General features: G+C 36.9%; 1 protein-coding gene across 6 annotated transcripts in view; it reads left to right on the top strand.

The window, feature by feature from the left end:
- Positions 1–18,889, top strand: part of LOC111258901 (acetylcholine receptor subunit alpha-like 1) — a 71,240-nt gene extending 52,351 nt beyond the window's left edge. For all 6 annotated transcript variants that reach the window (XM_022830469.2, XM_022830497.2, XM_022830505.2 and 3 more), the window contains 3 exons: positions 8,212–8,462; positions 13,037–13,358; positions 17,180–18,889. In XM_022830469.2, the coding sequence (XP_022686204.1) occupies positions 8,212–8,462; positions 13,037–13,358; positions 17,180–17,398 (792 nt within the window). In that variant the 3' untranslated portion in view covers positions 17,399–18,889. The remainder of the gene's footprint in view (positions 1–8,211; positions 8,463–13,036; positions 13,359–17,179) is intronic.
- The last annotated feature ends 531 nt before the right edge of the window (positions 18,890–19,420 follow it).

Raw genomic sequence — 19,420 nt, 5'->3', positions numbered from 1 at the left:
ACTACTTACGCTTTCTCAAAAAAGGCCAACACGAATGTTTTTTCAGTACTATATCTTGCTGGGGCCCGATATTTTCTTCCAGCGTCCTTTCAGTTTGTTTCATAGCTTTCCTACACACTAATAGAGTATTATAGACGTTATTCACTTATTGGTTTCCTTTGTAGACAGTACTGGAAGTTTGTCTAAATATCTCAAAACTACCCCTCTGTTAAATTGTCTTGCTACTTTTTATGATCGTGATTCTATCGGACTAGAGAACAATTATAGGCTTTTCTTTGGCCTTTTTTACTTTTTGACTGCTAGGTTTTGGAATACCTTCTGCGCAGCCTCCTTTTTATGTAAAATATCCCGATCACGAAAACGTTGCAGGTCTGTGAATACACAGACTCCACAGCTTGAGAAGGGTTTAAAGCATAGCATCCTGTACCGTTTTTGAATGACTGTTGCTATATGAAAGCAATGATTTAACGTACACTGGTTCTAAAGCTAACAAATTAATTTCTCGGGAACATTCAATAACTGTGTTCTGTTTCGCTCTGACTGCTCCGTTGCAAACTGTAATCAGTGTAATTAATAGAAAGCAATCGACATCATGTTCGCTTTTGCCTACTTCATAACTCATAAGATAGTTGTTTACATATATTCGTGTTCTTTTATTCGACCCCTTGTCTCTTTTTATTATTTGCCTATCAATCCAATTGTCGACAGTGGCTAAACATGAGCCATTCTAACAATCTTTGGACTTACACACACTCGTTTTACTCGTTTAAAATGTGAACTCTTTCCCTTAGCCGTGACACCATATGAGTAGAAATGTAAGGTTTTCAAGACATAGTTTGGTGAAGAATATGAGGCATTTATTAAATTTAGCTTTTAAATCTTCCTATAGTAGTTTTAGTATCATTAAACCTTATTTTTCTGATGTAGAAGCCACAAGCTTCCAAAATCACCTTCAGCAAAAAGAACAAATGCATATTCTTAAAGCTTTTAGCAAAGCAAAGGCAGAACCAAACCGTTTTATGCACAGGTAAAATTAAGTTAGGCTAGTATTATTCGAGGTACGCTTTCAGTTATCAAGTTGTCGAAAAAGTATTGACTGTTTAGGGCTAAAATTGAAGCCATTATTTATGCATTGACATAATATTACTAAGCTAAATTGGGGGAGCTCTGCAGAGGTGGATTCCTATCTAAGCGCTCTTAATTTTAGATTAAGATGTATGTGGGTCGAAGACGACGCTTTTGCAGTTCACTATCTCCGGTCGGTTGTTTTAAATAACTTGTTGTAACCAGCGGAATTTCGAGCCAGTTATTTTGCCGGGTGGCAGGCCCATTATGCACGCTTCCTTTCCAATATCATCAAACACAGCATAATTTTCTTTGATGCCAGTGTGAGCTTTGCCAAGAATGTGGAGCACGTTTTTTTGTTAATTTCTACATTATTGTCGTAGGTGATACGTCTTTTTATCACTCATAATCAATCCCTTTAGTAATTGCTTAATTTTGTTACGCTTCTGTAGAGCTTCGCAAATCGAAGTGCGATCAAATAACTTATTTCGTATTGATTCGTATAATATCAGGCTTTTTTTAAATGGTCTGAATCTGGTTTGTTTCTTGGCGATATCATGGCTATTCACATGCCGGTTTTCCTTAGCTTTCGCAATCATTTCATGAAGTTTCTTTGTGATACGTTTATTACTACGAGAAGCTTTTTTTGCATCAATTTCCAAAACGAAACCGACAGAACTATTTTTAGGCGTATTTTTTAAACGCGTTTTCACCACAAACAATATATATATATATATATATATATTATGCGTCTGAACAAGAATTGGACTTCTATATATCCTACAATTTCATTATAATTAACTGCAATTTTTTTCTAAAACTACGCTCATCTTCAAAGCGTTCTATTTTAGCCTTGAGTAAAGGCATTTCAACACTCTTAGTACATCTACCACTACTGAAATACAGTTTTCAATTTACATTACGCCGACCAGACTGGACTCGTATTACCTGAGATATGTGACTTTAAAGCCATTTAATTATAAAAATAGTTAATACCTTTTCAGAAATTATACATTTATATATATATATATATATATATATATATATATATCAATAGTAACTTTAGTAAACAAATCAGATATTACATTTTGTATTGTGTCAAGCATGTAATTCTGATTTTCATCAACTCTTTGATATAAGATTTTGGGTCCCTATTTTATCTGAAAGCTCTAAACTGCCATAATAATTGCATGAGACAGCCATCAAGAGAGTTCATTGAATTCTAGTAACCGCAATTATCCTTGATTCATGAATAAATTTTCCAACTAATTTGCGGAACGTTTGTGAGGATACACCTCTGATCAGCCGAAAATGGAATCAATGAAACCTCTTTGGGGTTTGCGGATTTCTATTTCTTTGTTTTGCTATTTTTTTTCCACTCTCTCGACGGTTGGGCAAATAGTCATGAAAATTCGTTGTTTGTGTCTAACTGTACCAGAGCTGGACCTAAGACTAAGTTATTTATAGAAGCTTGGCTAGTAGTAGAATAATTATAGTAATTAAAATGTATTTTTCTTTAAAAAAGGTTATCGGCAATTATCGGATTATTGTATTAATACAAACTGGGGCATAAAACTAACTACTTTGTAGTATCGAAACGTCTGGCACAGCTTTGTATTGCATGTATTGTACTCTGTGTTGTATTACATGCACGACACATCTGCAAGCGTAATTAGGTGTATTTATTAGAATAATAGGTTCCATTCTATATATAATGATAACTATTGTCGTTCTATGTTTTATTGTTGTATCGATAACTTCAAAAGCGTGCTAATGACATCAGTTTTTCCAGATGGCTCGTCCAGATAACTGAAAAATTATGCCTTAGAAAACCAATTTTCACCCACAAAATTTTTAATAAGTATCCTGCAGAGTTGACTTACATACCTTTACAGGTAATGTTACCATGTTGGGCGTCAATTTTCGCGCTACGTGAGGGTATGTTGAACCTAGCCATGAAACGTTAACCATAACAATACAAAAAAGCATTGAGGGACAATCCTAGGGCGGGAGTGATTAGTGAGACTGGGCAACGGGTAGTTGCAAGTAAATGATTGAGGCAGAAAACAGCCAGCGGCTTAGAAAAAACATATTCGTTTGTTAATGAATTCGTTAATACACGTGCCGTATGATGACATTGCTCTAGTATCAGCAGTAGATCGCCACTGGAATTGCTAGTATGACTACCCCTACAAGTTTGGCAATTAATTTTTGTTACAGTGGTGCACGTAAGCATGTTAGCTATTGTTTTATGATTGCTTGAGCAGCGCACGGGAGACTTTTTATGTGAACAGATCATTTATACACAGCTTTTGTGACTACACATTTTGGTAAAATGTTGTTTTCAGAGCTAATATTTATCTCGACTGTGTCGAATATTACTGTTTTCAAACTTGGGACATGCTTGTTGATACGTTTGAACACGTGCGTGTGAATAACGTCTGTCGAAGATTATTCGTATTTTATTTCTATCCTCACATTTGAAGGCACCATGTTTTGTACATGCATACCCAAGCATCTTAAGCTTTTCTGTGTTTTTTTTTTCAAACTTAAATATTATATGGAAGCCGCTTATGTCATGAATGGCTATGTATACATCTTGAATAACCTGATATACAAGGTTGGATACCAAGAAACGGAAGATGCAGTTGGAGCGACGCCTCACGCAGAGAACTATATCGGTCACTTGTTATGTGTATTTTAAAGTAACTATCGTGGCATTATAGTAAATTAGCATTATAGTAGCCTAAATTATGAATAGTTCTTTCTGTTTGCTGGCTAATAGAGTATGCATATTGATATTTTCGCTCTTAAAGTGTAAAGCGGTACATTTTTAACCCATAGTTACAAATTCAACATATTGGTCCACCCAAGAAAACCTGACTGGAGCACCTTGCAATAGCAAGCTGTCATTGTCTACATTTACTCTTCCATTTATTTCTAATTTTTACAAATACCTATAGAAGTAGTAGAAGGACAAACCATGGTAGCTCTGACTTTATTTAAGCACTAACCAGTTACGGTCGTTGGAAAACTGTAGACCCATTTGATCAATCGATCACTGTTGCCGCAGTCAAAAAGCATTTGGAGAAGCTTAGAATGAATGACTCTTTTAAATGTTGACCTGAAGCCCAAGCGTGCTGCGTCAAAACAGTGAGTGATGAACCTTGCCCATTTGAATCCTGGATCGGTGCTGCAGATCAGTGTTTCGTCTCGATCTGTGGATAAACTGACTACATTTGTGTAATTCTAAGGGCTTGTCTACACAGGTGGACTGCTTTAAGTCAGCCCGAAATCATACCGGCAGAACCTAATTTTACATTTTTTTATTCTTGTTAAATAAATACCTAAAGCCACTTGGGGGCCTGGTACCTGTTCTTTTAATGGATTACCTTTTTCAGGATAGAAGGCCATAATTTTCCAAGGGGCAGCAGCTTTGCGAACTTCACAATTCGTATATGAGGTTCATTTTGGAATGCCTTGACTTCCTTCGATTTTTACGGTTTGGAAAGGCCCTATGGACCCTTATATTGTTTGTTAACCTTTTTCAAACCATTTACTGCTCCTTGGGATGTAACCATCGACACCTAGAGGAAGCCTCTGCTGTTGAAATGTCTCCGCCCCGCATCAATTAGAGTATATAATGCAATCAAACATTTAATCGGGTCGCTGTACCGAGAATTGCAATGATGTTATGCAGAACCGAGGGTATATTTTGTATGCATGTTGGATTTTCGATCTTTTAAAGAAGTTTTTGAAGTACAGAACCGCACTAAATGGTACGAGCATCTTCTTTGGTGTGCCGTAATTCTCTAGTGCTTTTATGAGGATATATAAGACTTAGTAAATGACGCGGTTTTAATCGTTGTAGCTCTTTTTTTCTAAGTCGAGTGGTTGTGGTAAGCCTAAAGATCTTGGAAAAATTCAGAAAACTAAATCCAGGTTCCCGATATTTTTGTCTTCAACATTTTAAAGTCTATATGTTCTTCCACCCAATTAAACTTAACTCCTTTCAACGTAAGTTCGATGAGTAATCTTTGAAGAGCCGATAACGGGACCGCAACGAATAATCGCAGTACTGGGCGTAAACGCCTAAGCATTTATAGCGACATGCAAAAATAGGTGAATAAAAGTTGTACTCGTTTTACATTCGACGATTTTTTGATGTAAAAATCCTCTCGACAGATTCTTGATCGATCGCGTATTATCATTGATTGGTGTCTCAAAAATGCGATCTATCTCTGGGATTAATATTTTAAAATTTGCATTGCTAGGACTCATGCAAATACTACCTAAGTATCCTTGATAATCCACTTCATATCTTGAAAAGACATTACTATGAATGCACCCATATGTCCAATGGGAACGCATCGTGCATTTGATCTTTTGCAAGTACAAAGAGTTTTGTACATCAAATGAAGTTACATTGTATACAAATGTTTTACATAGTGGAAAGCCTTTTCTATTGTACGATCAGTTATAATTCTTGAGGAAGATTGAGTGTGGAAAACACTTCGCAGCCTTTTATATTTTCAAGGATTCAATATACGTTTGGTAAAGCCCAACCTAGTTGACATAAACTAGATTTAGTTGGATTTTAACATGAGGACTGCTAGAGAATTAAGCTTTAGGTTGGACAAGGTTCTGTCTCATACTTTACTCCGCAAGGTTCCTACCATATACCGGCATCATTCGCAGATCATATCGTTTCATAGCAAAGCATGGGTTTTAAATTTGCTCAGATCCAACCGTCAATTCTCGTTTTTGGAAAGTTTTTAGGAAGTATGGTATTGGTGGCTAATGCATATCTGTCACTGCGTTGCCATAACTAACAATCATAGCACCGCGTTGGTTCAAACCTTAGCATTACCAAAAATTATTACCAGATATTGATAATTTGGATAAGAGGGAATCAATAAAAATTAGAGTATTAAGGAAAATATGAAACTAAAGAAAGGAAGGTATTATAAAGATTAAAGGTAACGTGTATAGTTACCATACCGTTTCATAAGTCTGTTGGTGAAGTCCTAATTAAATACAGCTACATCAACTTTGGTTAGACTCTTCTTATTCAAATCTATTCAAACACTTATCGCTTCAAGACAAGTTGGTAGGGAACCTATTCTCGCGCAAATTGGCAAGATTGAATTTTCTCTTTTAAAAATCTGAATACAGTTTGAGCCAAGATCACCCATGTTATTCCGATAATCAATATGTAATTTCAAACGAAGTATCGTCAATAGACATTCTCTTATTCCAACATTCTATAAGCATATATACGAAACGGAACCCGCCTCCTAAGTTTTCTGGACATTTGACTCGATCATGCCCGAGCTACAAATTTTCTAGCTTCCACCCATCTTTAAATAGCAAAAACTCAGGAGTATTTGATCCGAACTTATAAATAAAAACTCAACCGGCAAAAAATATGCATATTCCTGAAGTCCAACACCAAATATTAATGATCGACGAGGCTTCTTTAGGCAACCCCATCCGTGCCGAAGTCAGTGTTTTCCAATGTTCTTCGCAGAAAAGTATTTTACAGGACTCGTATATCAATCTCCTTCACTTTCACTTCTAGTTTTTTTAAGGAGCATCCTCTATGTGCATATTCAAAACTTTTACCAAACAAAACGAGTGTACATATAGAGAGAAACCCTGAACTTAAGGGGATTAAAACTATCAGTCAGATAGCCAGATCTACGTTCGTATAAAACGAAGAAGATCGAGTACGTTCATATAAAACCGTGTCTGTGACGTGGTGGGATCTGTACATGGCATATCGTGAAGTTATTATAATATTGAGGTCAAAGCTTGGGACAAGTGAATACGTAGTAGTTTCGCTTTCCAGTTCACTAAATCGATAAGTACCTGTTGTCTTTAGGATGAATTAACGTTAGAGATCTTTAGTGAAACGTGACATATTAACGGTAAGGTAAACTACTCTTTTGAAATGTGTCTCATAAACCAACTTAAGTGAGTGCCGTAGGTAGCTGTGGATTCGGTTTTTCGATTAAAATGCAAATAGCTGTGGCAGGTGAATCATTTTAAGGGTCTCCACTCTAGCCGTTTATAATCAAAGTTTTTCGAACCTGTTTATTTGCTTACATTTGCAACAAATTTTAGGTTCAGGTAAAGCTGACAACTCACAAATTTTATTATTGTCTTTTGCAGTTTTATTCCCTTTAATCTAGCATTACCAACATTGGCTCCAAACATCGTTCCCAGCATTTTTATCTCTAGATTCGATTCATAATGAGTCAAAGCTGATAATGCTTGTTGCAGTACAAAACGGCTCATTGGACACGTGAATAAATACTTCCATACGCAAAAATGCCTTGCTTGTAAAGATGTCCTGCTTAAAAATTTTTTGATATGCTGCTCACGCCCACATAAAAAAAAATGGGATTAAGATTATCTGCTCAAACAACCCTAGTTGTTGGGCGGAACTGAAGACTCTCAACTACCCATTGTCCTTCAAGGGACGCAATTCACCGACAGAATTGACATTAAAATATTGGAGGAAATTCAGCTATTTCATTTAATTTCCAGTACACATAATTAAACTAAAAGTAAAAAGCCGTTTTCCTCAGCAAGAATTTGGCCGTCGTCAGCAAAGTACTGGTACTGCAATCACGACTGCTCTCTTCCAGCGCTGTCATACCTCATAGCTACTGTTGCGCGGGCTATCTCTTATGAAAATGCTGCGTTGAAGCTTAATATAATTGCTCACACCAACTGAAGGGGCATATACGAAGGATGACTGGCAAGCGTGCGTACCTGATATCTCCTGTAATAGTTTTCTAAGAGTAACAATACTTGAGTCACTCTTGTCTGGAAGTTGGCGAAGGGTACCACATTTCTACTTACATATGGGCTATTCCAGCGTCAGTGTTGTCGCTTGGCACAAACTGACTGTGTATTCCTCTCTTCTGACTGAATAGCAAGAAAAGGTCAATTATGTATTTCCATGTAATATGTAAAAATCGAAAGCAATAGGCAAACAAATACTACAATTATAGTAATAATGATTCTTTGGTGTGAAGATTAAAAACTTGAATATACGCTGAATTTCTCTAACCAATACTGACTAAACGAGTTTACCTTGCAAAAAATAACACAATCCATTCACTGAACTATGTGCAGGTGTTTACGATGATCTTAGTGACGGTGAGCGTCCTTGTTGCGATTGCTGTGCTGAACGTGCATTTCCGATCACCATCAACACACAAGATGTCACCATGGGTACGACGTGTATTTATTCGTGTCCTCCCAAGACTACTTCTCATGCGATCTCCACAGTATAAAATTGAGATCGAGGATGAAACTACTCAGCATCCATCGAATGTGCCTGCCAGCGTGTCACAAATTTGTCGTGATAACTTTCATCTGCCCAGGTGCTTACATTTCCTCTCATTATAAGCTGGGCTCTGTCATTATTCCTTTCACACAGTACGTATTAAGTAATAATTATACACTTCAGCAGGGAACAGAACCCAGATCTAAAATCCATAATTGAGGACATGAAAGCAGAATTGAATAGACATAAATAAAGCGATTACATCTTTGAAGTATTAAAGTTTTATATAAAAAAGAGCGATAAACGTAACAGAATGTGAAAACTATACGAGAATAACAAAATAGTATGTTGATTGATCGAAGCAAGAAATACATTGAAAAACGCTGAGAAATGGGTAGGCTGATCTGCAACGCGGGCGCTCGGGTGACGATCCGGTAAAGCGGACGAAACAGTTTTACATAAGCCACAAATGGTTAAGCGTTAAAGATCGGAATTGTGGGCTAATGATAATGTACAGGTTACGAATAAAATAGCCTCAGAGTTAAAGATAACAGTAAAAACGTTTATGCAACAGACAGTGTCAAATTTATTGTAAATATTTTTGTTATACAATATGCACAAATAATACAAATAATATGAAAAAGTCTAAATATCTTGGAGAGTTAGGGTCGCGTAACGCAGTAGATAGTACGCAGGAGCAGTGGCGGTCTTGTAATGTTGTAATGTTTAAACGGTTCTCGATGAACGGTTACGAACGAACTGATGGAGTCTAAAGCCGTTGTTGAATGATCGGTTGCCAAAAAAACTGAGCTTCTTATTTAAAGACAAAGCACACGTAGAAGTCAACAGAGGATATTTACTACATCGTTAATTATTGGCTTCCAGTACTAAAGTTTGATTAGTTTTATACACATTGCTCATCTTACATTAACCTTATACATTGGGATATAGACAAGTTTCATTTCGTGTTGAGGGGCAACCATCTAAAGTTATGCTTAACCAGACGTAAATTTTTAAATATATATATATATATATATAAAGAGTATCAGCTTATGTCCGAATCTACTTAACGGTACCGCGGAAGTTACTATTTTCATTCTATGCAGTTGCTTTGTCTCATGCTTCCTTAGTGGGCGACACAAACCGGTCCGTATTTCGTATATAAACATGGTGTTCCTAACCGGGTTTCTTAACCGAGTAATAGTTAAGCAAACTGTCTTTAGAGTAAACCAGACGTGCTTTACCTCTACTGAGCATATTGCGTAAGCAATTATTTTTTTTTCATTGTCTACATTTTTTTTTTACAATTTTATACGACGTGCTTCAAAGAATCCCATTTTAAGCCAAAAGGAAGCGCATTTCCCATGCTATATTTTGCTTAAAGGTTTTGATAATAGCAACTCTTCCGTTTGAAATCCTGGGGTGTAATTGTAATCCTCTGTCGTGAATCTTCAATTTCTGTTCTTAAGAGTTATTTACAGTAACAAATTATTATTTCGCTGAAGGCCTCTTCATCCGTGTTTTCACCAATCTTTGGTCCATTTCATGTGCATTCTCACCTTCGAAGTAAAAACCTGAACCACCAAGTGTTAATTTTCAGCATTAAACAATATCTTTCGCATTAGCTCATTATTTTCGAAAAACTTTGTCCGCTATTGATGGTAAAGGGCCAAGAACTTGGCATAAATATTTACCAAACGTTACCTGCTAATAGTCGGTAGTTTCAATGCTATTCAAAATGTCTGATCTGCTATTAACTCTAAATAAGCTAATATATTCAACGGATTTGTGAAGTTTAAGATAACACTAGACACACGGATAAATTATAGGAAATTGTAGGCCTAAAATTTATTAATATTGGAGTACAAATACAGGAGCAAATTGGAACAATTTAAAGTCAATTCCGGCATTTCACTAACCATAAATGTATACTATGTATAGAAATTAGATTATATGCAAAAATAAATTTACATTTATTAATGTGGAGAAGTACCAAGTTTGTGGTAAGACGAACTGCAGTAACCTATTTTTAGAACACGTGTTTTACGCTTTCCGATTTAAGCAACAGATTCATACGACTGAATTATAAAAAATACAAACAAAGCGTGAAGTTCCCCTACGATATGGTGAACATCAAGATATTTCAGGGAAAAATATCAAATTGGAAATCGACGAATAATGTAGTTTATACAAGACGAAAAGACTAAATAGAGACTATTGTTCGTGTTTGTTTCTAGCCTTGTACTTGAACGAAAATAGTATCATTCCTAATGGTCATGTTTAGACAATGTAACCGCCATTCAGTACGATTAGAATATTAACTCGGACCCTAAACGGTTTACACATTCGTTTCGAATGTGTGAATATGCGCGTGTTACTTAACATCATCAGCGAAACACTTCATGTTGTCGGATCAAGATCTCGCTGAATAACTGAATAACTGCAGCCATACGTACTTATTCAAAATCATGCTAGCACTCCCTTGCAACTCTACGTTAATCTACTACTATGAGCCAGTACACCATCTGGTTAGAAGACGTAAGGCTTTCTTCTAGACTCTTTAGCCGTCAATAATTTTACAGTTTCTTGTAGAACAGGCAAATAAACTCCTCTGATAGTAGGTTAGCCTTCCTGGAAGAAGTATGGTTGAATGAAATCTTCATTAGACACGACACTCCGAACATGCACATTGGCCTTTATTCATAATGGCCGCATCCTCAGGATGCTGAGCACGCAACCGATCATTACTTTGGTTAAAGTTTGCATCCGGAATAGGGGTTCTATCATCAATGAAGAATCGAGGACAACCTGCTACCTCGTTTTTAAAAGTACTAAGGGGCAAACGACACCGCTCTTTGTTTGTTATAAATTTTGGAACCTGCTTCATCTGTAACCGCACGCTCATTTGCAATATCGCACACGATCAATTTGGCACAAACTGAGAAGCTTATAATGTTGGTGGAAGTTTGTTCACGGGTGAGGGTTGGATAATACCCAATCATCCCTCAAATCCGGAAAACGACCCACTGTCTTTTGTTATGGAAGGAAATTTGCTTATATCTTCTTCAGAACGATTTTTTATCTAGTAATACCTATTTCAGATAAACATATCCGCGAAACGGCAAGAAATCACTTGGAAAGACCCGAGTTTAGTAAATTTATGTTCGTCCTAATTGATTCGCGGCGCCTAACTGTTATAGGACAAATTTCTAAGCTGTGACATTAGGGCATAGAACAGATACATACCGAATCGCACCCGTGTCTCGATTAGACAACACAATTTTTTCCCTACCGAAATGTACAAATTAGGTCTTCGCTTAACCATTGGGGAGGCACCAGCGAGGCGTATTAATACGGTGCCATTACCTGCAATGTAGTCTACCAACTAACGCATCGCAACGCGCTTCACCTTCACTTTGTTAGTACAGGATTTTAATTAAGGAGTCAACAACAGTGTACAGGAATGGGATGCTTTTGTTTCAGGAAAGGCAAGACAGGGTGATGTTTCTATATCATTTATATTAAATGTTCTTCATATAGGGTGTACAAAAAACAGTCTTACATCTTTTCTGACGAGGTCCCTAGTCGTTTTCTCATGTTTTCTATCGTGCTGTCTTTCAAGCTCACTATAATTGCGTAGTAGTAAATCGTAGTAACTGTGGTGGCACCGGTAATATAAGAACAAGGCGAATCGTAACCTCATTGTCAATATGTGGTGACCACAGTCACGAGAGTATCAAACTGTTTAAAGATGGTAGATATTGGCAGATATTTAGCACGTTATTCACAATCCTATCGCCATGATGACACAGTGGGTAACGTGCTTGCTAAGCATAAAAACACGAGATTGTCTATGTTTGAATGCAGTCGTAGACATACTTCTTTACGTTCTGAGAGCCAGCCGTTTGAAGTAATGCTTTATTAAGTATTAGGCGTAAAAAAAGGAAAAACTTTTCTTAGATCTCTGCGAATATTATTATATTTAGTGAGAATTTAATAAGTATGATTAGATTATCGCCATATGGGTGAATATTGAAAATCTTATAATAACTTCAAGGTAATTATAAGACGTATTATGAAAAACTGCTAATTTTTATGAAAACAAAAACATAAACCATGCACACACATATAGATAAACTGAGTTATTTGTACAAAAACTTGCTACTAGTTTATCGCGGAACTGGTGTATTAGGACGTTACAAGCCAAATAGCATATAAAAAGATTATTTGTACCAGATTTATGTTAGCATATAAGACTTGCTGTTTGGTGGACACTTTGGTGCTCGATAAGAAATGTTGAAAAATGAACCTTCAGTTATAAAGCTATTTATACATAGGACACTTTGGTGGAGCGTGCCAATAAACAACTATATATAACTGCTATGTAGTGAAACGAACTCTGCATACTTTTAGGAAGCCATTTTTGCTTTTTAAGTGAAATGTACACCAACCAATATACTGTCAGAATAATATAACGCAATAAGTGAGTAGTAGAATTTAACTCGAATTACACAATAAAGGAGAAGCAGTGTACTAGGGTAATAAAAGTAAGACATTCTAAGTCGGGCGAAAAATTGCCTATATTGAGTTTGAATGTGACATGAAAATACACTTGGCATCATCTGGAGAGATATAATGACTTCAAATGTGCGAGACGTAACGCGTTTTCAGGTGTCGCAACAATAACTCAGCGGCTGCGCAATTTGATATGGTGGCTCCTCCTCTACCCGCTCATCTTTACAGTAGCAGTGATAAACGTAGCCAACAGTATGGTGCTGGGGTCCCAGAGGGGATAGCGGGCTCTCCACCTCTATCGCCACTGAGAACGGTGGGCGAGCCAATCGGCATGCCATTGGCTGAAGAGCTTTTACTCGCAGAACTGGATACTTCGCCAAATCTCGACCGACAGCATTTTCCGCGAGAGCTCGAAAAAGCAATTCATTATGCTATGTTTATCGCTCAGCACATCGACAACAATGATGACTTTGAAAGCGTAAGACAGAATTTTTAACTTACTTCAGACAATGATTGTAGTTGATTTCAACTAGATGTGGGTAACTATAGAGTCTTATCACTTTTCAACCTTGATTTTTGCTTTGCAACGGCCTCTTTTTTAAATGTGTACGTTATTATAATTCCAATTTTTAAAGTAAACTAGAAATTCAAAGAAGCCCTGGCACTTTTTTGGCCTTTTTCTCTGTAGCCTGAGCGCATACAAAAATAAGATCTAAACATAATATTTTTGACCTTATGCTTGTTGAATATATTGGTGTGAATTAAGATTCTAAATTTAAAAGTTAATGTAGTGAAAGAGGTGATGTAGAGAGATAATTTTTACTATATCTGTTTCATTGTCTGAGCCACCAAGATTGATCTGAATTCGACATAGGCCCGATTGTAGGCTCAAGTTGTTTATTACACACTATTGCGAAAGTGGTCAAACTCTACTACCATTTGAATATTCCGATAAACGTCCAATTTACGAACAACTATGAAACAAAGGCTGACTAACAAATTTAATTTGATGACCAATAAACAGTTCAGTGATGAGTGGAGCCGAGAGAGCTCCTGCCTTTCTATTCTTTCCATCCTGTTTACCAGTCCTCTATCTTTCATTCGAAATATTTTACCAGACACCAGTCGACTACATGGTATCGTTAAAGACTTGCTTATAAAATGCTTCCTGGAGAGCTTTGTTTCTCACTGGCTGATTAAGGGCTGGCCTCTGCTGATACTGCCCTCAACTCGGTCCTTTCACCTACACGGTGCACACTCTAAAAAACTGTTTCACATTTTACTTCCTGTACTGCTGTTAAGCATTGTATTAAACGGCTGGTTCCTAGCACAAAACGAAGTGTGCCTACGCCGTGTTTCAAATACAGACCGCAACGAAGCTTAGTTCGCAAATGTGTTACGCATGACCCATCATGAGCAATGCCCAGTCTGGCCTATGCTTGATTAGTACAGTTTCATCGTTAAATGAGCGGCTTAGATATATTTTATCTGCAATATGTAACCAGTAAATAATTGTTTGCATGGGGTTAGAAATTGCACTTTATGATTTCGGCATGAGTAGCTGTAATAGATAGCTATATAAAGAATAACCGTTAACGTATAAACTTGAGACACATGTATGTGATGGGGTTGTTAGATTTGTCAAATCACATGCATAGTTTCAACACGAGCATTTATCGTGGGGACTTACAGAGTCGATTCATTCGTACTCATTTATCAGGCAGAGTTTTGCAGTTATGCGAACGGCTCATTATTTAAAAACAGCTGTTGTATAATACAGAGCGATTTCATAAAAATAATGAAAGTCTGTAATGGGTTGATTCTTATCGATTTTCTCTATCCAAATGCAATTGTTATGTTTCAGCATTCAGAAGATATTAAATGGAAGGAGAGTAGAAGTCAACAATTAATTAAACGGGTTAAAAAACTAGTTATATACAGAGATAAAACGTATTAAAGTAGGTTGCATATAATCAAGGTTTCGCACGAACAAATATTTACCGGGAAACATAGTTAATTACCGGTAAAACATGGAGGCGAGGTTGATCGCCAGTACCTAGTTGGCATAAATCTGTATTTATATTGAAATCCGAAGGTGTAGTAAAACTCAAAACGCTTAGTAGATACTCTGTGGGTATCATTTATACTCATAGAACTAAGACGTACTACGCAAGTTGGCAATCAAATAAAATATGCTTCTCATCGAATCCAGGGGCAAGACAGCGTCGCCTTGCAAGAGAACACAAACTAGTTTAATGAAGATTGTTCATGTAATGATAGTTATTAAAAATCAATGTGATGAAACATCTTTAGCTACAAATAAGGAACGAAGAGGTGTTGTTAGTTACTGTTTATCGTAATCATATCTCTGGGAAGACTAAAGTTTATTCCAGTTATATGGTTCCGTTAATTGTACAAAGACTGGTTGTAAGGTAATTTGTTCACAGTATTAAATATCTTCCTGAACTTTCCGACTAAAGAAGACATAATTCAATTATTTTAAAATCTATGAATGTGTGCTTCGCATTTTGTAAGCGCTTTAGAGTAAGTGATGTTCGGCCGTTGGATTTTTATATATATGCTGAACGCTTTTGGTGACTAGGCTGTAAGTCAGTGTCGAGTTAATGAGTAACACCAGTGATTTCGAGACAAACGAAAAAGCTTTGTGACGATTCTGCTCTACAGAATTTTCTCGCACGATAACAACGTGAAAAAAAGTAAGGAGATTGTACTAAATCATGGCGCAGTCACCCTCAGAAAACCCGTGGGTTTTTTAACACGAGAATACATAGGCTCAAACGGGTTTGAAATCGGTTTTTTTTTACTAATTACCGCAAGGAAGTGGAGCATATTCAAAACGAGTAAACAGCAACACATGCTGCGTATTAGCCTCTTTGTTTAGTTACACAAGTTTCCAGGTAAACGTCGATGGTGCGTACAGTATCTGAAAACGTTGTCTGACGATTATGACAGGGTAAGAGCTTGAAATGCGACGGCCATTCCCGAATCATAACTGCTTGTGTCCCAGATTTCGAAAAAAAACATTAGTTACTAAATTAAAGTAGATGTTCAGGTCATATGCTCTTATCAGTAGTACGTTTTTAAGATATTGGCAGTGTTGAATTTTTTCTGTCTTTGGATGCTTCTTCCACTGATGTATCTTCGCCGAAGGTATCTCCCTGGAGTTGTGGTAGTTCTTTCCATACGGCTTGGTACGGTGGGACCCCGTCGGGTGACAATGGCTGCATTGCTAACAAAATATGTCACTATTATTCGTAAAAAAACTTTTAATTGTCGGTAAGTCCTAGTATCCCTCGACCGTCTCGTTAGCTTAACCTCTGTTCGCGACTTAAATAATAGCCAAAATTGCTAAGATACACATACAATACAGAGTTTCGTTTCGTGAGAGCCTGCGTGGATAGGATTATTTGTCTTTCAAATTTGGAGGTTGCGATTGAATTTGCCTATTATGGTGGTAGTACTGTATTGATCAATTGAACAGGCATAAAGAGAAAACCACTCAGACGCACTTCTTGGAATACCAAAAGGTTAACCTCTATGCTTATTATCCTAAAATATCCAATGTTATGTTTATAGAAAAAGACACTGCAACCTAGTCGCCCACTGATAGCTTGTTGTTGTAAGTAAATGAGCGCCATGGAATCGAGGCAGTTCTAATATTCAAGTTCTCACGCCTTTGTTAACATCAGCAAGTTATGTTCCAGTGTTCACATCAACATCAGTAGGCCAACTGAGCTAAGCATAAGAGAACGAGCGGTCCCAGTGCAGAAATTTTAGAAAAAAAATGAAGGAATTGAAGAAAGTGAGACACCGTAGGTAACAGACTAGTTGTGTAGGTCACTGAAGGCATGTTTTAAAGTATACATAGTTTTCGCTACGTAACTGGAAATATCGTGGCGCCCACCGGGCTCACCTTAAATGATATGATTCGCTGAGATCAAGCAATTTCTTTTAAAGGATCATCAAATATACTGTACATGGTTTCGGACTCGACTTTGAGCGGTAGGCGGCGCTTTCTCCTAAAATATTTTGTACTAGTAACGTCGTAATAGAAGTCGACTTGCAAAATAAATAACATTTTTATACAATAACTAGCTCTCATCTTCGCTGGTTTAATTCGTTACTTTAAAATTTATATGTGCATGCAGTCTCCAAAACTTTGACATTTGTAATATTTATGCCTTCCTAAAAACTTCGCGAACGTGTCAAACTGGTAATTAGCTTCAATACGCTAAAAATATCCCGCTGTTTCTAATCGCTCGTGGATTGGTTTCACAGATTCGTGAAGATTGGAAGTATGTTGCAATGGTCCTTGATAGATTATTCCTATGGATATTCACGATCGCGTGTATCGTCGGGACTGCAGGCATCTTCCTCCAGGCGCCATCGTTGTACGACCAGACGGTACCGATCGATGTTAAGCACTCCCGTGTTGCTCGTCGCATGCTGCATGCAGCTCAACTCATCGACGACGACGAGTTAGACGTTGACCTGTAGACAGATATCTCAAGGCTTGTATTCTGGAATCGCCTAACGCGTAGCAAACTATTTTTGTTAAAACCGAAAAACCTCAGGCTGCTGTTTTTTAGCTTGTCAAAACATATTCTAGGGATCTCCAAAGGGCCCATATGAGCGGCCACATATGAATTTATGCACTTGTTAGCTTATTTTATGGCTAAATCTAGGCCCGCAGTAACAAAACACAAACATGTCGTCAGGCTTTTTTAGCCACAGAGATAATAAAGCTCAGTAATACCACTCATCCGAGTACGGCAGATGGTGTAAATTTGCTTCATAACCCCAAGAGTAACTAGATTTCTGTATTCGTGTGATGAAAACGTTGTTTTTGAGGAACTGTCTGTCGATTTATTAGGGCAAGAACAAAGCAGATTCTGGAAGTATTATGTACAAGGTGAATGAAGAGTTGCTGCGCAATGCGAAAATGGTAGTTTGACAATTATAACGTTCCTGACCAGCACCGTAGTAGGGTGAGTAAGTGTGGGGAATACAAGTATGACGTCACGAATTTAATCCTTTTAACAGAAGCTCAATTATTTTTTCAAGTTAAGTGCACTTTTATAGCTGCCTCTTCCTAACATTATGTATTCAAAATTGATCTTTATCGCCTGCTATATGAATATTGTTGGGATATTGATACTGAGAGACCTCGACCCTTATAACACAAATTTTGCCATATTTAACTGTTAAGGTGCTCTTTCACGACTGCACAGCGATTTTTAATAAACCTGTACATAGTAAATTCGGGATGCTATACATTATTCCTCATTTTTGGCCGAGTCATAATAGTGACGTGCCAAACCTTTCAATCTTCACATGCTTGATGGGGACGCCGATAGCTACGCGTACATTTGATAAAGACAAGACCAAACTATAATTTAAGAAATGCCTATCAACGCATCACATCATAATGCAAGCGCTTCACCTAATGTAATAGGAGTTGATGCTGAAAACTGTCTGTTAGTCTCACGAATACTGTACCGCAAGATGTAGCATAAAATTGTGTAATACGAAACACTCAACAATAGTTGAACTAGAAAGCTATTCAAGTGTGTCTCAGCCGAAATGAAGTGGTAAAAACAACTTTTTAAATATTTGCTGAAATTGTTTTTCTAATGCAGCTATTCCAAGATCAAAAATGTTCATTCACAAATACCAATCGATACACACCCCTTCAAAATGCTTATAACTTTTTGCCAAAGATATCAACTAAATCATCCTGATATATTGACTTTTCTTGTCTAGAGGATACCGTTGACTTTATTTAAACGGTTAATGTGCAGCACGCAGAAACACGGTGTTATATGTTACCAAATATACTTGCATTTTCAGCTAGTTCTTCGAGCATAGTGAATAGGCAGCTTCTAGATGCAGTAAAATAAATGCATTTGAAAAAAAACAGCGGTTATGATAGTAGTATGGTTACTGAATAAAATGACAAAGTATCGTTTATCGTAAGATTATCTATGACTTAAACTTGTCTTCTTCTTGTTTAATATATACTGATATTTATCAGAATAAACATGCTCAGTTAGTCAATGTTTTTGTATAACAAAGGAAGCTATGGCAAAACATTGGCACGTCTACGTGCAATAAAATTGCATTATCTAATATATATTATTATTATTATATATTAATATTCCAATACAAATCCGGTCAACTACTAACGTATAGAGAAATGGCCGCAATCTACGTAAATATTAATAAACACATAAAAAACTTTATTCATGGGTGCTATTAGTGGTACTATTGCTTACTATTTTTACTAAATATATGTATTTGCATGTCCTAATGCGGAGAATTCGCTCTAACAGATAGCCATAAAAAAGGGGCTGCGACCGATTATAGCAATATTGCACGATGTACTCCTAGGCCACCGTTTACATTTGACCCACATTTATCTTTTTGTGACTCACATTTAAGATAGATCTTGCGCCTGATGTTGTTATATCTAGGAACTACCACTGTATTTAGCTCCTAGGAGCGGGTCTTCTACAGCAA

This window comes from Varroa jacobsoni, unplaced genomic scaffold, assembly GCF_002532875.2.
Source record: "Varroa jacobsoni isolate VJ856 unplaced genomic scaffold, vjacob_1.0 scaffold_25, whole genome shotgun sequence".
In the NCBI taxonomy this organism is placed as follows: domain Eukaryota; kingdom Metazoa; phylum Arthropoda; class Arachnida; order Mesostigmata; family Varroidae; genus Varroa; species Varroa jacobsoni.
The sequence above is the reverse complement of the archived record's forward strand: the minus strand, read 5'-3'. Positions and strand labels throughout refer to the sequence as shown.